Genomic DNA, 22,830 nt, shown 5'->3' on the forward strand with positions numbered 1-22,830 from the left:
CATGGATATATAACCGGATATTACTGTTAATTCAAGTACTGTGTTTATATATCATGTTGAGGTACTTGCACGTGAGTATTGTCATTTTATGCTAGTTTAATACTTCAGAGGCAAATATATATATATATATTTGTAATATATATATGTTAATATATATATGTATATATTAATATATATATATATTGTAATATATATTTTAATATATTAAATATATATTTTACTATATATATATATATATATATATAATTTACAGCCATACAAAACATATAAGTTTATAACATAAACTAGTTGAGTACTACTATTGTCATTTTAAGCTAGTTAAATACTTCATAGGCAAATATATATATATATATATATATATATATATTTTAACATATATATATATATATAATTTACAGCTACACAAAACATATAAGTTTATAAAATCAGTAGTAGTACTACTCAACAGACAATATAATGTAGTTTAAATTAGATCCACCTGAATCAGGTACAACATGAAAAGCAATAACAATACAATAATATAATATAATATAATATAATATAATATAATATAATACAATATAGTAATACAACATTTTTCAGCAAGATTTGTGTAGACATATTTCTGTACTTTTACTTAGATAAATTACTTAAATACATGTGGATGACTGAAAATGTAGTTTGAAGATATGTAAAATGTTTATTTTATTATTATTATTATGTAGTATAATCATATATGTATATGGTATGTAAGCATTGATTTGACAAGTAAATGCGATCAAAAGTATTTCGAATTGCCTATTTATCATAAATATTATATATATATTAATATTCTGCTACTACTAATAATAATAATAATTATAATAGTTTTCATAAATGGAGTTGCTAATTTGTTGATTACAAAGCTAAAGTTGAAAAAAAGTTGAATTTTTGTTGCAGCTACTATTACTGTAAACACTACTACAGAAATGCCACTCCTACTCATTACTATTTCTACTACTACTACTACTACTACACCATGGCTGCTGCCTCAGTAGAGCTAATATTAGAAGTACTTCTAAGACAACAACAACTACTATTCCTACCAAACCAAAATGTGTTGTGTTTGCCTGCTTTCCTTTTTGTTTTATCATGCCACTAATGGGAACATGACACTTAACTTTACACATAAAAGTATTCATTCATTCATTAATCTATTAATACTACTTGCTACTAACAGTAAGAATGAGTAAGTAGAGAAAGTAGAGTTGCCTTCTATTGCCATCCTGTGGAATGTATGTGGTATTACAGGTTTCAACACAAGCATTAAAGCTGTGCACAGACCATTTAAACACTAAATTAAAAGAGTTTTATTTGTTTAATAGCAACAATATATCCTGGCTGTTTTCTTGTCGTGTTGTTGGAGACATGTTGTTGGATGAGCTCCACCCAGTAGGCAGGACACCCAGGTGATACGTGACAAGCAGGTTCTGCAACAGTTGAAACCAGAATTCAGTTGCAGCACAAACAGGATCCTGTTAAGGAGGACTTTCTTTCTTTTCATCTAACAAGAAACTTCAACATGACAAAACTTAGATTTTTAATTGCGTGAATGGACTGGAGTAAAGCAGATGTTCAGATGGCCTAAATGACAACTACAGCCTATACTGAAGCTGCACAACAGACTTTTTTTTCAATGTCTTGGGACTTTTATAAGACTCATTGGAAATACTTTTGTTGACCGGTGGAAATGGGGACCTCTGTTTGGACTGAGAGAGGATTCTTCTTCACGCTTTTGGTCCTCTTCCTCTGCTGTTTTGGAGGAATATGTGAGATCCAGGAATCTAAACCGTCAAAGCAGACCAACCTTCCTGGTGTCGAACCTTTCCACAATGACCTCGACGGGCCCCAGGCCTTACCGGACCCGGAGAGGGTCAACCTCCCCGTGTTCACCATGGACTACCCTCGGATCCAGGTCCCCTTTGAGTTCACTCTCTGGGTGCTGCTGGCCTCTTTTGCCAAAATTGGTACGTGTGGATGAATCACATGTGTGCATAAACAGGGTTTGTATCAGGCCAGTGGTGGGAAGTAAAGTGCTGTACTTCAGAATAGTTTTGAGGTACTTGTACTGCACTTATTTCCATTTTCTGCTACTTTAAACTTCTACTCCACTACATTTTGGAGGCAATTATTGTACTTTTTATACTCCACTACATTTATTTGTTCTGATCAATAATACAATCAACAAATAATAATAAAAAAAATGATGATGTAATAGTATAGATTAGGATAAAACTTTATTGATCCCCAGGGGGAACATTTTTAGGTACTTTATTTTTATTTTTCTACACTGTGGTGTTGTTACTTTTACTTCTTCCATCACTTTGCACCCTTGAATAATAGTAGCAGAAGTTGCTTTAACAGCAGCCTTAAGTTGCACAGGAGTCCAACTGTCTCATTGTCTTCTCTCCAGGTTTCCACATTTACCATAAAATCACCATCTGGATCCCAGAGTCCTGCCTCCTGATCGCCATCGGCCTCATCGTGGGCGCCATCATGCACGCAGTCAAAGAAGAGCCCCCTGCTGTCCTCAACTCCAACGTCTTCTTCCTCTACATGCTCCCGCTCATCGTCCTCGACAATGGCTACTTCATGCCCACGAGGCCGTTCTTCGAGAACGCTGGCACTGTGATGTGGTACGCCGTGGTGGGAACCCTGTGGAACAGCATCGGCATCGGGCTCTCCCTCTTCGCCATCTGCCAGATTGAGGTGTTTGGAGTTCAAGACATCAACCTGCAGGTCAGTTGAAGCCACAGGGCAAAGGTCAAAGGTCATGTGCAAGTTTGTATGTTTTTAACACAATATGTGTGATATTTATGCATGTGATTTAGCTTTTATATTTCTGTTTGGATCAGTGAAACAAAACGTTTATGCACCATTTATGAATGATATATGAATAAACTGTAAAAACCTGCAGAATATAGATAGGAATGAAACGGGAAAGTTTGGTGGATGTAAGTGTCTCGCTAGACTACCATTATACAAATTATACTATTGTAATGTATCATAAGGCAAGGTTTCCCAATTTGTTTGGGTCATGAACCATTAAATCAAAGAAATATTTACTTTAAATGATTTCCCCCACTTGTTTTTTTGCACTTTGGGTAAAAAGGTGTAGAATAAAAAGTATAAATTTGATGTAAATGGCTTTAACGTTGCTTAAAAACAAACAAAAATAATGGAGAAACTGTCATAAGATCCATTCAGTAGCTGTTCTGGAGCTTTCAATCATATATTTCATTATATGTGATGTGATAGAAAGCTGTTGTTTCAGAGGTCAAGAGTAAAAGTTAAGTTGTTGAAGTGCTCTTAAAAATGTTGGAATTTAAACATCTACAGTTTCTTGACACCTGGACAAACTCTACCTGCTGATGAGGACCATGTGATATGATCAAAAGCTCCAGAGTAGCTACAACATGCACCCTGTGGAGAGTTTGTTCAGTATCCCTTAGAAATCTCTAAATGATCATTTTAATAATTGTGTTCTTCTCTGCAGGAGAACCTCCTGTTTGCCTCCATCATCTCGGCCGTGGACCCCGTCGCTGCTCTGAATGTGTTTGAGGACATCGGAGTCAACGAGCAGATATATATAGTCATATTTGGAGAGGGGCTCTTCAACGATGCTGTCACTATTGTGAGTACAGGAAATGTGAAAATAGATTGTTGTGCCATCTAGCCATAAAATAAAAAAGTATTTTTGTGGTGATATGAGCCTAGAAATCAACTGGTGTTGTGGATATTGTAATATCATGACACAGGTAAATATAGTCTCTTCCATTAGAGTTTTATTTCAACATTGCCAAGCTGTGGGTATAGATTTTAGCCTAACAAACATTCTTTATAACACAAGGATGTCAAATTAGCCATTAAGGGCTCTGTAAAGGGGAGACGCGTGGGTACCCATAGAACCCATTTTCATTCACATATCTTGAGGTCAGAGGTCAAGGGAGCCCTTTGAAAATGGCCATGCCAGTTTTTCCTCGCCAAAATTTAGTGTAAATTTGTTATCTGACAGAAACAGTGTGATTTTTCCTCTCTCTCACATCTTCAAAACCTCTCAACTATAGAGGATACTTCTGCAAAACATCCCTCAGCTGGAGTCTGATCTTTTTGTGAAGGGAGAATAGATCACTAAAGCTGCATTAATACTGTGTTCCCCTGCAGGTTTCCCTCTAGTCTAGTTCGGCCTGTTCCTTATTGTTGAATGGAAATGTCAACAGTAATAAGCCCGCCTTTTGCTTTGGCTGGGCTTCAATTGAGAGCCAAGTTTCACTCGACATTTTCTGGCACTGACTGTCTTCGGTTACATCCTGTCTGCAAAGGAAAGTGTTGCTAGTTCAGTGGGACAAGTTGGCACATGATATTCGGCCAAAACAGTTTCAACACATGGAGCAGATTCTTGAATGTTTGAGTGGTTTAACCTGCTTGACAACAGCTGTGTGTGGCCTGCAGTTTACATACATGCAGTAGTTTATCTTTTTCTTTGTCTCTCCAGGTGCTTTACAACATGCTTTCCTACCTGGCCGACTTGCCCGTCGTTGAATCCACCGATGTGTTTCTGGGGATAGCCCGGTTCTTCGTGGTGGCGGCCGGTGGCGTCCTCTTTGGCCTCCTGTTTGGATTTGCAGCTGCGTTCACCACACGTTTCACCCACAATGTCCGTCAGATCGAGCCCCTCTTCGTCTTCATGTACAGCTACCTGGCGTACCTGGTCTGTGAGTGTTTCGCCATCTCCAGCGTGATGGCGTAAGTGGAGGCCAAACACACATGTCTGCAAAATACTGTTTTAACATGCATCTAACAGGTAGTGGTGGAAGAAGTATTCAGGTCCTAGTATCAATACCAGTGTGAAAGTAGTAAAAGTATCATTAACAAAATATACAGATTATTATCACCTATGCATTAACATATCATCAATCATAGACAGTAGGAAGAGTTTTGCAGTATGCAACATTTTAATGCATGAAATCAGGATCTTACAGTTGCAAGATTTTTTTTATTTTAATTGGGAAATTCCACCTTAAGTTTCCAGACGTTGCAGCCATGATAAGATTGTGCTGAATGCCTAGAAAACAGTAAATAACGTGGCCGACGCTTCTCACTAAGATATGAATCTTGACCCTGTGCAGATTCTTCAGCTGTGTTTGTCTGATGTCTGTTTGTGCAACTTGTACAAACTCGCTCCTCCACCTTAGTTTTCCGCCCTCTGAGTGAAGCTCAAAGTGACAGTGTGGCGTCATGTGACAACGATGTGATTCACTTTCATGAAGGTGAAACAAGGTGCAACATTCCCAGCAGACTGAAAATAGGACATAGTGCACTGAAGCAGGAAAGCAGACAAGTAAAGGCAAAAATAAATATAAATGATAAACTTGTCATGCTAAGAATAACACCCTGATTTCATCTTTGTGACGATGCATTTTTCAGATTTTTAAATACGTTATTTAGCAAAAGAAGTTGGGCGATTTTCAGAGGTTGATGAAGTACCTGAAAGCCACACTTGAGTAAAAGTACAGATATCTAGTAGTAGAAGTTAAAGTCACCTATTAGAATATTACTTTACTTGAGTAAAAGTTTAAAGGCCCAGACACACCAACTCGACATCAGAGAACTAACGGCGACGAAGGCCGACTGTTGAGTCGCCTAACATCACCTTTGTCTTGGCCAAAAAGTTGCACTCGATCACACCGCAAAGACTACAGCCAGTACGTTTCATTTACATAGAAGTAATACTTGCTGACAAGGTCATTTAAAACGTCCATGTTTCCTCCCTGCAGCATTATAACATGCGCCATCACCATGAAGTACTACGTGGAGGAGAACGTGTCCCAGAGATCCTGCACCACCATCCGCCATGTTGTCAAGATGCTGGCCACCGTCTCCGAGACCCTCATCTTCTTCTTCCTGGGTGTCGTTACCATAACGACCGAGCACGAGTGGAACTGGGCCTACATCCTGTTCACGCTGCTGTTCGCCTTCATCTGGAGAGGGCTTGGTGGGTTTACATTTACAAAAAGCTCTGTCCCCTCTCTTGAAGTGGTCCCGTTAATTAAACTGGTTCCTCTCGCAGGCATCCTGGTGCTGACCCAGATCATCAACCCGTTCCGGACCATCCAGTTCTCTTTCAAAGACCAGTTTGGCCTCGCCTACGGGGGCCTGCGAGGGGCCATCTGCTTCGCCCTGGTCTTCACCTTACCAGATACCATCAACAGGAAGAACCTGTTCGTCACGGCTTCAATCGCCGTTATTGTATTCACCGTTTTCTTACAGGTGAGACCTTCGGCTGCTCTATGGTATAATTTAGAAAACAGCAGCTCAGTATGGAAGACTTAAAATGCCGAAGAAATAAAGTGTTATATGTATTTAACCTTTATGTATGCATTTAAAGGAACATTTCACTGCACCTTTAACAATGTTTAATAAGGACATTTATTTACGTTTTGTGTTTAATAACTTGAACAGTTGACTGTGTCTGTTTTTATAATTTGGCATGTTAAAAATGAATCTTTAATTACACACAACTAGCACCAAATATAAACGCTAATAATTGCTGTTTTTGTTAACATCTTTTCAGGGCATCAGCATCCGTCCCATCGTAGAATATATGAACATCAGGAAAACCAACAAAGACCTGAACACCATCAACGATGAGGTTCACAGCAGGGTAAGTATCTTCCTCTTCTGTCTTATTTTTCTTATTGTAAGTCAATCAGCCGTTGTGTGAATTACACTAATTGTTTCTTTTGTTGTGTCCAGATGATGGAGCACGTTGTTTGTGGTATTGAGGACTTGTGTGGACAATGGAGCCACTATTACTGGAAAGACAAGTAAGATCTATCTCTCCACCTATTCAATACCAACGCACATGTTTTTCTGATGACATAATGCAAATTTAGACTAACTTGATCATTCGTTTAGATCAGTAGAGCAGTATAGTCTTAATTCCTTTGTCTTTCCGTCAGGTTTAAGAAGTTCAACGATCGTGTTTTGAGGCGCATCCTGATCCGGGACAACAGGGCTGAGTCCAGCATCGTGGCTCTGTACAAGAAACTGGAGCTGCAGAACGCCATCGGGTTACTGGACACGTCTATTGGAGACCTCAGCGCGGCGCCATCTATCGTTTCCATCTAGTACGTTCAACAACACGTCCTTTATTATTAAAAAACACTTGACGTCTCTCTGTAAAGTGGAAAAACTTTTATATAAGGATGTTTTTCCTCTATAAAGTCTGCATTTTTAATACTAGTAGGTCATAAATAAATTGGTTTAACACAGATACTCTGCAACCAAAGAGCCTCAAAACCTGGCAACCCAAAAGTAATAACAGCTTATTGGTGATAGAGTCTGAAACTGTATCTGCTCCCTGACTGTCAGCATCAGCTAAATGCATGAAGCTAAATCTAATTTGGCTCCAGCTGATGATGCTGTTTCTCGTCCTAATCGCCCATCTTAATGTCGATATAGCAATAACAAAACATTTACATTTGAGCATCATTCACTCTTCATTGCTCTCGCCTCCTCCTCCCTTTCAGCGACGAGAGGAAGGACGCGTCTCGACCCAAGAAGAAGTTCCTGGCTGCTGACATCAGCAAAATGCACGACATCCTGTCAAAGAACATGTACAAGATCAGACAGAAGGTAACAACACCTGCAGAGAAAGAAGGGATGTGAAGATGTTTTAAAAATGGGTCTCAAATATGTAGTTTCATCTCTAAAAAATCATTATTAATTTCCTAAAACAGCTGTGCACTGTAGATTTTAACAAATGTTACTTAAACAGGAGGAAATAGTGTGTTTGTTTGGGACTATTTTTGGCTGCAGATGAATCCACATTTGGTGCTCTAGTGAGAGGGTTTTAATGGAGCTTTATGGCACAAAGGAAGAATCGGGCTTTGATACAAATATATGTTATATATGTTTTCCAGACGACGGCTTACACCAACAAATACAATCTGCCAGACGACAGCCGAACCAGAGAGATTCTGATTCGCCGCCACGCCAGCATCAGACGCAGCATACGAGCTGAAAGTTTCCGCGAGCAGGTGAGTTTCTGTTTAAGAGGCCATTAAATACACGTTACTTCCTCCTTCCCCAAACTGCTTGACCTTCACACTTCCTCCTCTTCCAGCCGGCACGAAACATCCCCAAATCTCAGAAGTACTACTCGTTGCAGCCAGGAGGCGATCTGGAGACCGCCTTCGCCCTCAGACGACGAAATCATGGTGAGTTTATACAAGTTTTTATTTTGCCAGATCTTGTTTAAATGAACAGGTTCAACTACATGAAACAATGCTTGAATATCTGTGTCATATCAGGTGGAAGTGGTGACGTGGACCCCCTCTCAGGCCGTCCCCAGTCCACTAGTGTGACGCCACGCTCCTCATCCCGCTCTCTAGTCCCGATGAGGAGGATGAAGACCATCACGGAGTCTAGAGGTGCAAGGGAGCAGCCAGCCGCTTCCGCCCAGCCACCCTCACATCCTCCTGGGGTGGACGTCTTAGACGAGAGAGGGAGGGCACTGGTTCCTGCACAAAGGAGGCGTACTCCGGATGAGGTAGATGGAGATGAAGACCCCTTTGACTCAACAGGAGAAAGGGAGGAAGCGGTGCGACCTCCCCAGCTGCCACCACCTCGTGGCTGGGTACCCGAGAACCAGGATCCCAGAGGAAATGAGACAGGAAACCCCCTACTCAGACCACTCAGACCCTCGTCACAGGGGTCTCGGGGGTCAGGGAGGTCATGACGAAAGAGGAAGAGCTGCTCTGGAAGATGAACTACTAGTTGAGCTAAAAACCAAAAACACAAAGGTCAAATTATTAGTGACAAATATAAATAAGACTTTTTTGGTTAGTAACAAACAGCAAAGGATCATCTTTTCTACCTCTTGATATCTTTCGCTGAGATATTTGTACTCTAAAAACTGCATTATCCTACTGTATATTATGTACCACCATGTTCTCCATTGGTACAACTGTATTTTGTACACACACGCCGTTTTTATTTGACATTTTTTGTATACATGTGTGTCATATTTGTATGGTTTCGGTGATATTGGCCAATAAAAGGAAGTCAGCAAAGTTTAAATGACTTTTGAATATTTAAATATTGTTTTTTCTTTAAACATTTGTGGTGTGAATTTAATGACTAAATGTTGCTAAAAGTACTGTAATGAGAAAACTTTACGTATTGGCATCAATTTACTCAAGTAATGTACTTAAATACAACTTTGAGGTACTTATTTTGGAAGCAAATATTGTACATTTTACTCCACCACATTCATTTTGACATTTGTTACTTTGCAGAATCAGATTTTTAGCACAAAATATAAATATATACTATTGATTATAATATAATATATAAAGAAACTTTTAATATCATATAAATATAACATAATATAATATAATATAATATAATATACTTTTACTGAGTGGTGGAAGAAGTACTCAGATATTTTACTAAAGTAGAAATAGCAATAACACAGTGTAGAAATACTCTGTTACAAGTAAAAGTCCTGAATTCAAAAGTATCAGCATCAAAATTAAACTTAAAGTACTAAAAGTAAAAGTACTCATTATGCAGAATGACCCATATCAGAATAATATATATCATATTATTGAATTATAATTACTGATGCATTAAAATTTACATTACTTTAACTTATAGTTGAGTATTACTACTTTTTGTAATCTAATTACTTCCCTTATCATGTTGCCACAATAGCATAGAATGTTTTATTTATTATCTGTATGTTGCACCACAAATCATGTTGTATTTGTTTAACCTTCAGTGTGACATTAGACAACCTGAGACAGATATTTCCTTCAGGATATGGATCTGATGCATATGGATGTGGCATTATATTACACCATTATATTCTACCATTTAACCAGTACATTTGCAGGCAGGTACTATTAAAGCCAGGAGAGAGGACGTGGAGCACTCTCTCCTCTCGTTTACTTTAATGTCCTCTTTTATTAGTCCATCCGACTCTCTGACGGCATCATCTTTCAAAGTTTCCTTCTTTATATCTTCATATCTGCCGGGCACACGCAGCTAAAGCTATAAAATATATTTTTGTTCTGTACAGTGCATCAGATGATCCTGCTGTATCCTGAAATTCAGCACATCAAGGTGTTCAAAGTCCCACTGAAACAGCATTTACTCCCTAACTTCCAGTGGTGGAAGAAGACTTTTACTTAAGTAAAAGTAGCAATACTACAGTGTAAAATACTTTGTTACAAGTGAAAGTCCTGCATTCAAAGTCTTACTGAAGTAAAACTACTAAAGTAGAACCAAAATATATTTAAAGTACCAAAAGTACAAGTACATAACCATGCAAAATGGCCCATTTCAGAATAATAAATACTATTTTATTGGATTATAATTATTGATGCATTAATACGTTCATCACTTTAATGTTGCAGCTGTTAAAGATGGAGCTAATTTGAATTACTTTATATAATGCTAGGTAACTTAACCTGTGATAATACATCATAATGTATTAGTTGATTTATTTGATTTTCTATTAATAATCTGAATATGCAAAGTAACTAGTTACAAAAGCAATCAAATAAATATAGTGGAGTAAAAAGTACAATATTTGCTTTCAAAATGAAGTGGAGCAAAAGTATTGAGTCGCATAATAATAATAATAATAATAATAATAATAATAATAATAATAATGTTTTTTACCTTTATTTGAGTCCAAAACGTTCTTTACTTAAATAAATGAATAAATAGATAAATAAACAAATAAATAAATAAATAAATAAATAAATAAATAAATAAATGAATAAATAAATAAATAAATAAATAAATAAATAAATAAATAAATAAATAAATAAATAAATAAATAAATAAACAGGTTACAATTTTTTGAATTTTCTAGAAATTAGTCTCTGTAAATTGAACCAAAACAGAATAAGACAGTTTCCTGCACTGAAATAAAAAAAAACAAAACTTGATTTTTGAAAATACTTGCAGAAAAATCAGCACAAAAAGGACATTTACAGTCATAACTGCAGCATTTTCCTAGAGATCAAAACATTATAAATGTCTTGGCATTTACTGTGAGATTGTGTATATTAGCTAACAAGGAACAAAAGTAATCAGTGGCCTACAGGCTCATTAGACTCCACTCTGCTTTAGAAAGTTGTTTGTCTTGATCACACTCTTGCAGCCGCTCTAATTAAAGATGTTTAGTAGCATTTCATCATTTACTGAAAATCACCTCAGTATGAAATTAACTATTTTTGTAATTAAATAAACTGATGATATGCACAAATTAGAAATATCACGATTAGTGGAACTTATGGTGATAAATATGCCAGTTAAACTAGAGGAGGGTGTTGTTACCGTAGGTTTTTTGCTCTGTGTACAGCAATTCTCTGTCTGTTAAATTTTCCACAGTCACAATTTTTTAAAGGTTTATTGCCTTTTAAACAATCTTCATTAAAATAAAAGGCAGTAAATACACAACTTATATTAAAAAAACTGAAAACAAACAAAAAGATTTCTTCAGTAATGAGTTGTCTGTATTTAAAAGCAGAAACACAACTTTATCTGAGAGCAAACCATCACCAGAACATCCTAAATATGAACTAATATGTACAGATATTTCCACATCTCACTAGATCTGGAAATAGAAACTGTGCCGGTGAGAGTTTCTGATGTTAAAAGTGATCAATGAAAGCGATCAACTCGACAATAAATATGATTAGTGGTACGGAGAATATAGCCAGCTCATCAAATATGAATCATGGTCATACATTTTTAATGTGGACAACACTTTGCTGTAACAAATAATACAAGTCTCGGAAAAGGGATGAAGATTAAACATGTATGCATACATATGGACATAGATATAAAATAGTTTTATATCTATGCATAATGAGGACTTTCACTTTTGGTTCTTTAAAGGTCCCATAATGTAAAAAGTGAGATTTTCATGTCTTTTTTATTATAAAACAGGTCGAAGTGATATAATATAGATTAATAAAATTATATAATACTGTGATAGTATCGAAATGCTATTCCGGTATTCAGAAACTGAGCCTCTGAATTAGCCATCAGGATTTCTGTAACTTTGTGATGTCACAAATGTACAATATTTAGACCATTTCACCGTTTTAAAGGGGACATATCATGCTCATTTTCAGGTTCATGCTTGTATTTCAGGTTTCTACTAGAACATGTTTACATGCTTTAATGTTCAAAAAACACATTATTTTTCTCATCCTGTCCGTCTGATAATACCTGTATTCACGCTCTGTCTGAAACGCTCCGTTTTAGCGCATTTCAACGGAATGGCAACAGAATTGCATTGCCTGGAAACAGCTTGGGTCGATGTTTACTTCCTGTCAGCTGACACTGCAACAGAAAATAAACTGGGACACATTTAGAATGTTTACGTTTAAAACTGTGAAATAATCGAAATATTGTAGATTTGTGACATCACAAATGGACAGAAATCCTAACGGCTTGTTTCAAACTCACAGTTTCTGAATATGGGCTGTGTGTATTTCTCCATGGATTGAGTGTTTTGATACTTTCACAGTATTTATATATCACTTAAAGCTGCTTTATAATCTAAAAGACATGAAAATCTCAGTCTTTACAATATGAGACCTTTAAAGGTAAATAAAATGTGTCCTGGTTTATTTCCGGTTGCAGCGTACGTGAATGACGTCAGCTGACGAAGAAGTAAGCATGGTCCCAAGCTGTTGCCTAGCAATGCGAATCCATTGCAATTGCATTACAGCATGTAAACATGTTCTAGTAGAAACCCAAAATACAAGTATGAACCTGAAAATTAGCACAATATGGGACCTTTAAATAAAACTTTGAATGCAGGACTTTTACTTGAGTATCACACTGTTGTATTGCTACTTTAATGAAATACAAGATCTGTGTACTTCTCCCATCACTGACATAAATATACTGTGAATAAATAAATAAAAATGTGTACTGCGTGTCTAATATCTGTCTCCGCTTTTCCAATAAAGTGAATTCGCCTCTTGATTCCTCTTTAATGGAACAAACAGCAGCAGCTTCTTTAAGGGTCAAAGTTTGAGCTCAACACTCATTCATCAGCGTGTCAAAACATCTTTCATGTTTCAAACACTAAACCTCTCGCTCTGAGACGCTGTTGAATGAGAACGCCAGCTTCAGATGTACCAAAACGCCTGCAAATTACCTCGAGCACATTTGCATTCTGATGAAGAAACGTGTTGGTATGTGGGAGGCACTGGCAAACATCCTGGTTTATGAACTGTCTGTCAGCTGCATGTGAAGCAGCACATAGAGGGAAAGAAGAAGAGGAAGAAGAAGAAGACAGGGAAGAGGAGCGTTTATAGCCAGAGAGAGAGACAAAGGAGGGAAAACAGATTGTGTATTTGAGTGTTTCGCCTCTGGTGAAGCCTCAATAACGAGGAGGAAGAGCAGCTCTGCATCCTCCAGTATTATTAGCATCACTTTCTGCTTTGGTCAGCTCGGAGCCCAGAAGCAGCCGCAGGAAGTCAGAGGAAAAACTTTAAGCATCTTTAAGGATTTTATTTGATCAAATAAAAGGAAGAGCAAAGATGAACCAGACTGCGTCCGTCTCTCATCAGATTGAGTGTCAGCCAATCAAGGATAGCAAGGTAGGATGGGTTTGTTCTCACACTTTTTATTATCACTGCACAAACATATTCATATGGAGACAAAGTTTTGACTTCATCTGAGCTTCCACACAGCTTTAAATCAGTGGTTTCATCCATAATGATGCATAATAATGTGGATATTCACACCTTCTGCAAAATATGTTGTTTTTAAATGAAGCTTATGTTAAGTTTGTATGCTTAAAGGTGTTATTGATAACATTCTCCTTCCACCGTTCCATCACATTTACTTCACAACATGTCGTTGCCAGGCTCTTACCGTCAATCTCAGCCATTTATCTGTTTTTTCCACACTAACTGACGACACAGAGACACCACGTGATACCAACGGTTTTATACTATTGGCTCACAAGCCGTGTTGGAAACAAACAGCAGATATCTTCCACAGAGATAAAAAAAATGTCAATTTTGTAACCGACAACATTTTTAAAATGAATAAAAATAATAGCAATAATAATAGCAATATTTTGTAATAATAAATAATATTTTATTTATTAATAATAATATTTTAATGATAAAAATTATAATAATAATAATAATATTTTTGAGGAAAAGCTATACTTTTATTTGGCACCTTTCTAAAAGCTCTGTATATATATACGTATATATATATATATATACATATACATATATATGTATATATATATATATAATTGTCTGCTTGCATATGCACATTTTTGTATGATTAATTCACAATAATAATAACAATATTTTATAATAAGAATTACAAATAAATAACATTTTATTGATTATTATTAATAAAAATAATAATAAAAATAGTAATAATAATAATAATAATAATAATAATACTTTATTTTATAATATTTTTTTTCAGAAAAAGCCATACTTTTATTCTGCACCTTTCTAAAAGCTCTGTAGATGTATTATTGTATTTTTTTTTTTAAATTGTCCACATACATTTTTTATCAATATGACTATAATAAGAATTAAAATTATTATCCATCTTAAACCCTTTTCCTCCTTAAACCATTTATTTTTAGCATTTGTTGCAGAGTTAAATGCACCATTCAGCAGATCTTCAGAGACTGTTTTAGGTGTTTTTAATAGTTTTTGGATTTGTTGACAATATGAAAATCTTAACTCTGGTTAGCCACTTTAAGGAATTATAACTAAAATTAGGCTGCAAAAGGTTTAAAAGTAAAAGTTTGGTAAATATCTGTGTTAAACTGGATATTTTGGACTTCTGTGGTGAATGCTAAATAAATTACACAGTAATATATTTACCACTCTTTTATTTGTTAACATAACAATTAAGAAATTCAAATACGATGAATATTTGAAATACAAAAGGTAACTAAAACTGAAGCCACTCTGTCAAACTGGATCATCTATACGTCAGCCGTACTGACAGATCAAAGTGCATTAATGTATTTTGTGACGTTTCATGTTTCATGTTCATGTTTTATGGATGATATTAACAGTATAATACAGAGACACAGTGACAGCAGCGTGCAGAATAAAGGCTCTGAAGAGCCTCATTATTGCTCACAGTTTATGCAAAGCTGCGAGACATGAAGACGAAGTATAATCCCGTTCAATCCTGTGCTGCAGCAGGATGGGAATAATCTGGCAGGAGCGAGCCTCCGTCATTTATGCAGAGAAAATATGACACTTTTAAAAGGTCGTTTTTTGGGTGCATGAGTTTGCTTTTCTCCATCATCTATTGGAACAAAAATCAGCAAAAACAGCAGTTTAAAATGATCAGTGATGCTTTGTTGCTTCTCATGTGCATTATTTAGCCTGAGTGGTTTTAATTGTGTCATAAATCACAGCTCAGTAATCCACCGTCTGGTTTTAGCTGCTTCATAAATAAGCCGCTGCCTCTTGAGATACATTATATGAGAATTCACCCACCACAAGGCTGCCGATGCTCATGGAGAGAGGGTTTTGTGTTTTGTTGGTGTGAATTTGAGCCTTTCCCACAGCTTTCAGCTTTCAATATGGATACAGATTGTTATTTTGCATAAAGAGTACTTTTATGTTTGGTACTTTTTGATTTTGAATGCAGGACTCTTATTTGTAACAGAGTATTTCTACACGGTAATGCTTTATTGATCTGAGAAAGGGTATAACTGCTAAGACACGACAGCAAAAGTGGACATAAAACATATTCAAATGTATTCTCATAGTTCAATCTGATAATATTAGACCATTTTCATACAGTTTCAAGTATTCATGATTCCTCTAGCTTGGTTCAAGACCTTTGAATCAGCATATCTCCAATTTGTTCAGCGATTTAAATAGAAGGAATGAAGTCAAACAAAATGGCAATTCAGTGTGATGAGGAGCACATTTGGTATTCTTGCAGGGTGTAAAACACATTTAAAGGACATTACATTTCCCCACTGGAGACATGCTTTAAGACATACTAATATCTGGGAAATATCGCTGGCTATTAGATGAAGAATAATTGAAAGAAAAAGGAATGAAAAGCGTTTGAAAGTGATCTAAAAGTGTCTGTGTGTTGGTCTTTCTGCCCACACATGACCTGCTGGGGTTGAAGAGTGACCTCCAGCTAATTCACCGCCTGTAAACGCTGCAAACTGAAGCCGAAACCAGAGCAACTGTGATGACCCTCGATTCATAACAGAATAAAAAACAGCCACAAAGCATGCATGTCAATCATCTCACTCGCAGCACAAATCAAAAGGTGCTCTGGAGGCGTGAAATGTAAATATAGTCAGTCAGTAGTCAGTCGTTGCAAACACCATTCCTCACTGTCAAGGCCTTTTCTCTCTCTATTTCTCTTTAAAATGAAAGACCCTCCCGTTCTCTGAAACGTCTTCTTTCATCTTTAAAGCTCTAGTGTTGAAATCTTGGTAATCTGTTGACACATACTTTGTAGTTTCTGAGAAACAGATATTTTCTTATTATACTAAATCTAGTATTTTTCCTTAAAGGCAGGGTTGATGATGTTCTCCAGTCTACAATATTTGTTATATTGGTTGAAATGGTCTTTACACCCCGACAGCGATCCATTACTGATGAGCTCTGAAAAAGGAGCGTAAAAGAGCCGTCATCTGTAGCTGCTGTAATCCTGTAAAAACGTCTACCAATCACTGCCTCGCGGCCCGCTTGGAAAGAACCAATCAGATGCCTCCCCGCCTCCCTGCTCGTGCTCGGACTGAAAACACCAATGAGTCCATAGCCATTATGAGGTATAAGTGAGGTTAAAGTAAGCTTCTTTTGTGTCCGTTCACATAGCACAAAATTTAAAACGTCTAAAACTGACCTTGAACTCAAGGGAGGATTGAATCATAACACAGCAAAGAGACAGTAAGATTTAATTTGTGTAATTTACAGATCTGCTACAGGAAAATGATCCGTTTATTTTACCTCAGAGTGAGTTTTTAATCAGTTTTCTAGTTCACTTAGAGGGTTTTTTATGCACTACTAAGCATCAATTTTGGTGGTAATAAAGTCGACTTTCTCCTCAGAAGGAGCTTGATACGATCGACCAGTCAAAGCTGTTTTAGAGTAGACATGACATGAAGTTCATCTATATAAAGCACTGTTTCCCAACCTAGGGGTCGCGACCCCTTGAGTGGGTCACAAGATCATTTTGAGTTTGACTTCTTTTCGAATTTCCAATTTTAAGAAGTCCCAAATTCATTTGACTGACAATAAAACTTATAGTATACAAAGTTTGTAATATTCTTGTGTTTTGATTCGAGGTTCCTTGAAATAAACAGTTTGACATTTTGGGGAAATTACAGAGAGATAGATGAAAAGATTGACACCACTTTCCAGACAGACAGTCGTATCAAGCTTCTCATCAAACTCGCCGCCAGAAAGTGAATATTCTCAAAATGTCAAACTTTGTCTGATAAACTCAAAATACAAAAGATTTAAACCTCCTCCTTTCATGTTTTATTCTTCTCAAAAGCAACAACAACTAAACTCCCGACCCTAAATCCTATGAAACTGAACAGATTGCCTTCATAACAGAGTTTAACATCCTGTTCAGCTCCCAATCACAGTCACAAAATCACTGAATATTAATTTTAACCCTGTGTCGTCACCGCCATCTGTTACCGTGGAGATGGACTTGGAGTGAAGGAGCTCATTAGCATGTTGAGCCTTTACATGCATCCCTTGCTAATTTAACCCCTCCCCAGTCACTCAGTAAATAAACAACATCATGATAAATATAATGAATGCTTCAATGAGTCACGTCCCTTTGAAGAAAACAAGATTCGTTGTTTAGAAATCCTAAATACAGAGCTGAGCCGGCTGCGTTTGCACATCCTACACTGTTGTCTTGTGAAAGCAACAGGTTGTTTGTGAAATGAGGAATCATACTGCCAAGTTCCTGACTACGTAATTAAGATGCTTTACTGAGGCCACACTGGGAAAATACTCAGTATTAATAATACCGGTGCATTCATTTGCATGTTGCATTTGACTGCTTTATCACTTTATATAACCACATATCTCTAAAAATATCTAATAAAAAACTCTGGCTGGTTTTCTTTTTCACTTCACACCCTCAAGTTAACCCTCTGTATAAGCTTTAATTATTCAATATAGGCCTACAGATATTCAATGTGTAAAGTTTAATATTCAAGGACAAGTCTGCACCTCACTTACTTGCACAAATGTACAGTGTATAACAATCATTGTACAGTACATTTTATAGTTAATATTATAGTCCTCTCTTTAGTCTCTGTGTTTAAAGTCAAACTTTAAACCTTCCCCGAAATGTTCAGTTTGAATACTTCATCACAAAGACACACACGGAAATAGCGTAACCAAACATCACATGAAATATCTGTAGAATCATATTTATTTAGTTATTTTTAATGTCAGTTTAATTTAATTGTGGTCACACATTTTTTATCTGTTAAAATGTACCTTAAAGGGAGATTTGTCAAGTATTTAATACTCTTATCAACATGGGAGTGGACAAATATGCTACTTTATGCAAATGTATGTATATATCTATTATTGTAAATCAATTAACAACACAAAACAATGACAGATATTGTCCAGAAACCCTCACAGGTACTGCATTTAACATAAAACAATATGCTCAAATCATAACATGGCAAACTGCAGCCCAACAGGCAGTCAGTGTGCTGACTTGACTATGACTTGCCCCAAAACTGCATGTGTCATGTTCATTAAAGACTTTGCATCTATTTTTACTATTTGTCTCCCTTTAGTGGTCATTCATTATTCTCTTGTTTACTGCCTGCTATTGTTTTCATTGGTTGTTTTAGTCATGTGACTCAGCCAGGTCATAGTTCAGAGATTCCAATCAGGAAACACCTCAGTGTGGTCATCTTACAGCTCCAGCCTTATCCTTTCCCTCCTCTGTGTGAGCCCTGGACTGATTCGCTTGTAAGTTATATTCACGCTTATAGTTAATTATATTAGTACACAAGTGTCATGTAATGGCCCCTGATGCACAAAGTGACTATTTAAAACCATGCAGCAGTACATGAATGAATGCAAGTCCATTTGTTGTCACTAGAGAGCAGTGTTACACAGGACTAGTCTGCACGACTGTCAAGGCTTGTGGATGGATTTCTACTGGCATCCTTATGAGAAATTAAATTACAAATGCAGTCAGCTTAGATTTAACAGAAAAGCATAAAAATAGTCCTCATTAAGCAGAATGACCCATTTAAAATGACATATATTGTGTAATATGATTATGATTAGTGAAAGCATCACTTTAATGTTGCAGCTAGTAAAGGTTGGGCTAATTTTAACAAATATTTATACTTGCTTAATCTATTTATATACATCAAAATTAATGTATTAAGAATACCTTAAAATTGTACTAGTATGAGTAAATGTTCTTAGTTACTTTCCACCACTGAAATAAGGCAAATAAAGCTTTTCATTTTAGACCTTGCATGCTATCCACCTTTATTCAATATCTTAAGTGCATCAGCTGCTTTTAATTGATTTGAAATGTCCTTGTTGCACATGCTGGTGTTTACTTTGTCCTGTTTTATTTTTGGGTCATTGAGTCACACCGTGGCTCATGAGAGTCATCTCAGGTTAGACCGCTCTGAAAAGCACTTTCCCAAACCAAGGTCGCTGCTATGAAAGCAGCAGCAGCCCAGAGGCTCTCACATCCCGGCACCAGGACAAACGACTGTATTTCTCTTCATTCAGCCACAGCTGCAACAAAATACCAGGTCTGGAGAGGAGATGAGTAGTATTCAAGGTCAAGGTTGCTTTAGCTCGCTCATTCTTTAAGCTACAGTGAAGATACTGGTGTCATATGAAACTAGAAAACCTAAAGAATCCATTGATACCATGTCATGCTAGCTTGTCAGGAAGGAGGCTAAATAACGGCAAGGAAAAACTGGCATGGCCATTTTCAAAGGGGTCACTTGACCTCTGACCTCCAGATATGTGAATGAAAATGGGTTCCTCGAGTGTGTTTGAATATTTCTGCATACTGGGGTCCCTAAACAGTCTATGAATTACATGAATTGGGTTTCACTGTAAAGCTGAGACTCTTGTGGATCCAATGAGCCCCACTGTATTCATGTGTGATGATGTTAGTCCCCATAGGAGACATTTCATTGTAGTAAGACCATTTTTTGAGCATTGACTTCACAGTATAAAATGACCTATGGTGACCTCTAGGATAATCACAGCCTCATGAAACGTTACAGCCACAAACTACAGACCTAGAGCATTCAGAGGATGGATGGATCAAACTAGAGACCTAGAGCATTCAGAGGATGGATGGATCAAACTAGAGACCTAGAGCATTCAGATGATGGATGGATCAGACTAGAGACCTAGAGCATTCAGAGGATGGATGGATCAGACTAGAGACCTAGAGCATTCAGAGGATGGATGGCTTTCCTAGCTAGATTGACAATAAGGAGTTTACACAACAGAAGTGCTCGCTATCCAATCGCCGATTCTTGCAGAAATCTCCAAATGTCAAAAGTTTTATATCCCAAATCACAGCATGGCTTTTTCTATGGTGTTCCTCAAGGTCTTGGTGTCTTAATGTGGTATTTTGGAGGGAGTATTGATCATTTTTATCAATTCTTGAGTGGTAAAAAATTATTAAACTTAGCACCAAATCTGACTTCAACCCCAAAAATTGCTGCGACAACTTATGAGACATAATAGAGCATGTTCTAAGCCCTCTCACAATTTACTTAGCATATTTCTGCATCTCAAATTAATCTTCAGGTTCCCAGCTTTCAGATGATGTACACCACTTCTATGTGACATCTACTGTTGACCTGCTATCTCCCCCTAAAGACCCCCTGTACCCCCCTAAAAAAAGACTAAAACAGGTATATGGTCGGTCTCTAAGGGTTGATATGATTGTTTTATTGCAGCAATCAGACTCAAAAATCACTTTAAATTACACTGTTTCTGTGTTTTTCTTTTACCACACTTGTGACTAATGTTTTCATCAGTTTAAGTGTGAAGGCAACTACAGAGAAAACCAGAAAAAGAACAAGCAGATGTTGAGTTAATTGCTACTGGTGGCCAGACACAGTTGCTCCAGTATGGAGCTGAATAAAGAGCACCGAGACAGAGATAAGGGAGGGCTGAGCAGCTTCGTAACGCCTCTGACTAATAAAAGCTTTTCTCTTAATCAGTAATGAAGTCTGTGATCCATGGCTTCCCTCCAGGTGGTAATATGGGAGGTTAGAGAGAGTTTCAGAGGAGTGCGGAGACCGTACAGAGCTCTTACTGTGAGAAAGACATTTTTAATTCTCACCCTCGAGTCAAAATTACACTGAAATCCAACTATGTTACCTTAAAGGAATTTGACATTTGGGGAAATATTCGCTTTCTGGTTGAGAATTAGATGAAAAGACTGATTAGTATTATACATCCATGTCTGTATGGTAGCTTTAATATGAAGCTACTGCTCCTAGCTTAGCAGAATACTGGAAAAATGACTTTAACCAGAGAGTATAGAAGCAAAGAGACAAAACACTGGTGCTTTTTGTGACAAAAGCCGGCACTTTTGACTGAAAACACTCATTATATTTCTATTATTTTATTGTTAAACACAGGCCATTTCGGTAGAATATAACAATAGAATAGAAATCATTTTGTCGTACTTTTGTACGGCACTTTGTAGTCCACAAAGTGTGTAAATAAATGGGTCTTTATTGGTGAGTTGAAAGGTCTAATGGTCTTTAATTCAGACAGGCTTCAGTTCACTGAGTCTCCTCCAGCGCAGCAGCACCTCTCACTTTAGTTTTAATCTGTCTCAGCAGCAGGTTGAGTCGACTTTGAACTCCTGCTGTGTGGCGGAGTCAGTGTTGTGGTTTGAATCCCTCCCTCTGGACTCAAACTCCTCTGGGGATTTTCTTTACTGTCTGTCAACCTTCCTGCTGCTCGCTGATGATTTATAGATGTCAGAAAATGTGCAGCTTTTAATCTTCTTTCAGGCAAATTTAAGATCTTCAAACAGCGGGTTCATGTGTTCGGTCTCTTAAAGGAAAATTCACCTCTGAACATGCTCTATTTCTTGACTACACATCATGTTGAGTTATTTTCAGCCACTACAGTTGAGTTTAAATATCAGAAAATATTTCAGTAATTTAAAATGTCAACAGGAAATGCCAAAAAGGTTTTGTGTCAGTGCCTTTATCTATCTACCAGTTAGTCAGGTTCCCAAATCACAGCACTTTGAGTACAATGTTTATTACTATGGAGTCATATGAGTGCCATATAAAAGAATAAATCTGTAAAAGAATAAGGAAATTAATGTTGAAATATAAAGGGGAATAAATAAGTAAATAAAAAATATGGAAATATAAAAAGAAATGAATAACAGAATGGATAAGTAAATAAAAAATGTGGAAATATAAAGAGAAATAAATGAAAGAATAAATAAAGGGAAAATATGGGGAAAAGCAATAGTTAAAATAATAAGGAAAAATAAAAGGATAAGAATAAATAAATATCATTATATAAAAATACATAGATCAATTTTTTTTATAAAAAAGAGAATCATTTATATGTAAAATAAATAAATAAATATTTAAAAAAATATATAAATACATATATAGAGAAATAAATAAACAAATAGCTGTGAAAATAAAAGAACATGCTTATAATTACTATTTTATATTTTGTTATTTTTCCAGATTTACTTATTCTTTTATTAATTTATTTATTTTTA

General features: G+C 36.5%; 2 protein-coding genes across 2 annotated transcripts in view; both read left to right on the plus strand.

Annotated features, from left to right (window-relative positions):
- The first annotated feature begins 1,475 nt into the window (after positions 1–1,475).
- Positions 1,476–9,121, plus strand: LOC119483345 (sodium/hydrogen exchanger 2-like). Its single transcript, XM_037761371.1, has 13 exons — positions 1,476–1,985; positions 2,432–2,757; positions 3,515–3,652; positions 4,514–4,764; positions 5,796–6,013; positions 6,089–6,288; positions 6,593–6,682; positions 6,775–6,845; positions 6,981–7,148; positions 7,551–7,656; positions 7,944–8,060; positions 8,147–8,240; positions 8,334–9,121. Exons 1-13 carry the CDS (start codon positions 1,709–1,711, stop codon positions 8,759–8,761), a joined length of 2,484 nt encoding a protein of 827 aa, XP_037617299.1. The 5' UTR covers positions 1,476–1,708; the 3' UTR covers positions 8,762–9,121.
- Positions 9,122–13,337: 4,216 nt separating this feature from the next.
- Positions 13,338–22,830, plus strand: part of LOC119483914 (inactive dipeptidyl peptidase 10-like) — a 54,849-nt gene continuing 45,356 nt past the window's right edge. The window contains exon 1 of the mRNA XM_037762403.1: positions 13,338–13,658. Within this exon, the coding sequence (XP_037618331.1) occupies positions 13,599–13,658 (60 nt within the window). The 5' untranslated portion in view covers positions 13,338–13,598. The remainder of the gene's footprint in view (positions 13,659–22,830) is intronic.

This window comes from Sebastes umbrosus, chromosome 24, assembly GCF_015220745.1.
Source record: "Sebastes umbrosus isolate fSebUmb1 chromosome 24, fSebUmb1.pri, whole genome shotgun sequence".
Taxonomy (NCBI): Eukaryota; Metazoa; Chordata; class Actinopteri; order Perciformes; family Sebastidae; genus Sebastes; species Sebastes umbrosus.

What these genes read in the sequence shown, in the direction of transcription:
- LOC119483345 (XM_037761371.1), top strand. Translation starts at nt 1,709, where the DNA reads ATGGGGACCTCTGTTTGGACTGAGAGAGGATTCTTCTTCACGCTTTTG. An exon ending in TATTCACCGTTTTCTTACAG is followed by an intron (nt 6,289 to 6,592) that starts GTGAGACCTTCG and finishes ACATCTTTTCAG; the next exon opens with GGCATCAGCATCCGTCCCAT. An exon ending in CACTATTACTGGAAAGACAA is followed by an intron (nt 6,846 to 6,980) that starts GTAAGATCTATC and finishes TCTTTCCGTCAG; the next exon opens with GTTTAAGAAGTTCAACGATC.